The following is a 4,035-nucleotide window of genomic DNA, read 5'->3' as shown; positions in this document are numbered from 1 at the left end:
GTGGGATGCGAGTTTGATATCTATCAAAAAAATGTTTTGTAACTCAAAACATGCAATTTTTAACTTTTTTTGCAAAATCAAAAACTTTGTTTACTTTTTTTTTTTCAAAATGGACAATTTTTTTAATTTTTTTTTTTTTTGCTCAAAAGAAAGCTTGGATATTTTCATTTCAGACCTATTTGGTGGCTTAGTGGGATGCGAGTGGGATATCTTTCAAAATAAATGTTTTGTAACTCAATACATGCAATTTTTCACTTTTTTTCTCAGAGAGTTCTGGACCGATCTGGTTGAAAAATTTTGTCTGAATTACTATCCAATAGGTCTAACCTTGGTGTAAATTTCATCCCGAAATTAACCCGAAATAACCCACGGTTACCATATGGTAACGCAAAATATGCCGTTATATTTTCACGAATTAATCTAAAAAGAAATAACAGAAGTAAAAGAAAGACATTCAGATTAATGTAAAACATTTGTTGTTTGCCAAACAAGTGTATTTTTTTTTATTCTGAGTTAAGTTACCGAAGTTATAGCATCTTCAATTGTGGTCACAAAAAAAAAAAAATTAAATTTTCCGTTTTAAGACATGGCACGTCGGTAAGTACTCATTTTAAGTAATAATTTTTTAACGAATTTTAATAAAAACTATATCCGTTAGTAGCTAAAGAAATAAACTATGAAACGTGATTTAATTTATTAAGAAAATTTATTTCCTTGTACTATTTTTTTATATTGTTTTCAAGGCGTTACCATATGGTAATCGTGGGTCGCCTAGGGTAAAGGTTTAATTATTCGCGTTTCATATGAATTTCTGAGATGTTTTGCACATTTCTTGTATAGTTATTAATATTTTGTTGTCATTTCATAAATTTTGCGGTCTTAGGGGTTTGTCATTACAACAAATGCTCGATTATATTCAAGAGCTTGATGAAGCTGAAGATGATAATGAGCTTACATTTACCAACTGCCATTTACATCGAACCTCGTATAGATGGAAACATATCTGGCGAAGATGATGCTGAAGAAGAATGTGATGGAGTTCCAGATAATGTTTGCCCGGGTCAGCTAAAAGGTGGCTGTGAACTTGTAATGGCTAGTGGACGCCATTTACAAAACATTGATGAAGAAGATGAACTTGGAGGCATGTTTGAAAAAATTTAAGTTTATAATTGGTTTAATTTTTTTAATCTTGAATTCGTTAGCCCCAAATGAGGAAGAGTTACACTCTATTATTGTAGAAGACATATCTCAAGATATGGGGGATCAACCAACAACATCAAAGCGTACAGCATCGCCGGATAGAAAGCGGTTACGTAAAGTACAACCAAAACCTTCTAATGTTGCATTACCGCCAGGAAACAAGGAAACGATATTCCAGTGGATAAAGAATAATTCATCATATCTTGTTCCCATTTTTCCAGCTGCAAATTATGAGGATTGTCGTGACTTACTACCACATCAACAATTCGAAAAGTTTTTTGATGATGCAATATTGACACACATTTGTGAACAAAGTGCAATATATGCAACAGAACTTAATAGACCGAATCCAAATATAACAGTCGGTGAACTGCGCGCATTTATCGGCATACTGATAGTAACGGGCTTCAATTATCACTCCAATTTTAGGAATTTGTGGAGTCAGGATGAAGTCATTCGCAACAATCTTGTAAGTAGCACCATGCGTCGGAATCGTTTTCAAGAGATTTTGCAGTGTCTTCACTTCGAAGATAATTCCAAGGCCCCTTCGAAAGAGGGCGCAAATTTCGATAAAATGTGGAAATTGCGTCCTCTTACAGACCACCTAAAAGCAAAAATGATAGAGCATTTTCATACTGAACAAAACCTATCCTTCGATGAAAGTATGATAGCCTATTTTGGTAGACATGGTTGCAAGCAGTTCATTAAAGGCAAGCCATTACGGTTTGGATATAAAGTTTGGTCTCTTTGCACTCCATCGGGGTATCTGGTGAACTTCGAAATTTACCAGGGAAAGAATCCTCGGTCCAATTCTGAATATGAAGCCAAATTTGGAAAATGCGCGGCTCCATTAGTAAACATGATTGATGATTTCTCCGATGAAATGAAATTGCTACCATTTTCATTTTATTTTGATAATTTATTTACCAGCTATCCTTTGTTGGCTTATTTGAAATCATGCGGATATAATGCTACGGGAACAATACGTGAAAATCGCATTCCAGCAAGCTGTCCACTAGCACATAAAAAAACTTTCAAGTCGATGGAAAGAGGTTATTCCGAATCGATTGAGATGAAAAGCACAGGTATTCGTTTGGTGAAGTGGAAAGATAATAGTGTTGTCTGCATGTTATCTACTTGCTTTGGCGAAAATCCGAAGTCCATGGCACAACGTTATTCTAAGGAAAGGGGAGCTAAAATAAATGTACCCCGTCCTCTTGCAATCACGGAATACAACAAATATATGTGCGGAGTAGATCGATTGGACCAAAATTTGGCTCAATATCGAATCGCATATAGAGGAAAGAAGTGGTGGTCTAGTATTTTTACCTGGCTCATAGATGCTTGTATTCAAAATGCTTGGCAGCTTTATCGAAAAGACCAACCGACAATGACTCAGCTTGAGTTTCGAAAACAACTTGCAGTATACTACTGCAAACATTATGGTACAAAAGCCAAAACATCTGGTCCTATGACCTCCCACAGATATGCACAACAGCCGGGTCGAGTTGAACACACTCTCCGTTATGATCAAATTGGACATTTTGTAGTACCATCAAATCGTAGACACTGTGCTGGTGATCGATGCAAAGTTAACGGAAGAACAGCATGTGTAAAATGCAACGTTGGGCTTTGCGTAAAGTGTTTTGCAAGTTACCATACCAAACCATGATTTACATAAGTTCAAAATTTTTTTTTCCTTCTTTTCACAAAAATGAATTATTTTCTTTATTTTTAATTTCAATAAACATGTTTGAAACATCGTTTTTTTTTTAAGCATATCCAAAAATAATATTTTTTTTTTCGAAAAAAACCTGTACCCTAGGCGACCCAGGATTACCATATGGCAACGCTAGTTTTTCACGTTTTCCGGAAAAACTAAACAATTTATTGAAAAATCGACCTCATTTTCGTGCTCAGAAGGGCAAAATACATGAGTATACATCTTTTGATCAAAATACAAAACAAAAAAAGTTCTGGGCAATACCGGGTTAAGACATCGATTTTAAAAGTTGGTTCACTTGACGTGAAATCCCCTATATATATTATTTGATTTTTTTAATAGCACATTTTAATAGCACATTAATTTCCAATTTTATTCATTAATTTATCGTTTTCCTAAGGTCTTTTTTTCTAAAAAACAATAATGCACTTAACGGGTTAAAAATCATTTTTTTAAAACTTTTTTTTCTAAAGTGCTGTATTTTTATGGATTTATGATTATTCATTACTAAAAAATTATAATATTCTCTTTTGTGACTTTTTTGAAAAAATTTGTAAATTTATAGAATTTTGTGTAAAACAAAAATTGGATTTTAAATTTAATTTATACTAATATAAATACATACAATAAATTTATAATTTGAATTTTTTAGTAGCACATTAAGTATGCTTTAATTTCCAATTTTATTCAATAATTTATCGCTTTCTATTCCAAAGTTACAGCATAAATTGTGAACAAAGGTCTTTTTTCCAAAAAACATAAATGCGCTTAAAGGGTTAAAGAAAACTTTTTTTAACTTTTTTTTCTAAAATGCTGTATTTTTATGTGTAACTCATCGGCTTCTTTGGGTACCATTGAACCCACTGTGCGTTGCCCAAACAGAAAACCAATTTTGATAAAACCATTTTATCATTTGTCTCTATTGGAAGACCCTTTAGATCGGATTCTAGGCATGCACAATTAATAATAAACACCACCATTTTCAGAATGTATAATTGTGTATATAATATCTCATGTTTGTTGTTATAAAGGCAGCCAGCCAGTGGTCGCAAAAGGCCACCAATTGTTGCTAAATGCTTAAATAAAATCGCAAAACAACTAAAGAAAATTTA

At 33.1% G+C, this 4,035-nt stretch overlaps 1 protein-coding gene across 1 annotated transcript; it reads left to right on the top strand.

Annotated features, from left to right (window-relative positions):
• The first annotated feature begins 945 nt into the window (after positions 1-945).
• On the top strand, positions 946-3,176 carry LOC135950750 (piggyBac transposable element-derived protein 3-like). Its single transcript, XM_065500282.1, has 2 exons — positions 946-1,141; positions 1,203-3,176. Exons 1-2 carry the CDS (start codon positions 946-948, stop codon positions 2,870-2,872), a joined length of 1,866 nt encoding a protein of 621 aa, XP_065356354.1. The 3' UTR covers positions 2,873-3,176.
• Positions 3,177-4,035: the final 859 nt, after the last annotated feature.

Source organism: Calliphora vicina, chromosome 2, assembly GCF_958450345.1.
Source record: "Calliphora vicina chromosome 2, idCalVici1.1, whole genome shotgun sequence".
NCBI classification, from domain to species: domain Eukaryota; kingdom Metazoa; phylum Arthropoda; class Insecta; order Diptera; family Calliphoridae; genus Calliphora; species Calliphora vicina.
Note: the sequence above shows the minus strand (reverse complement) of the source record. Positions and strands in the feature narration are given on the sequence as shown.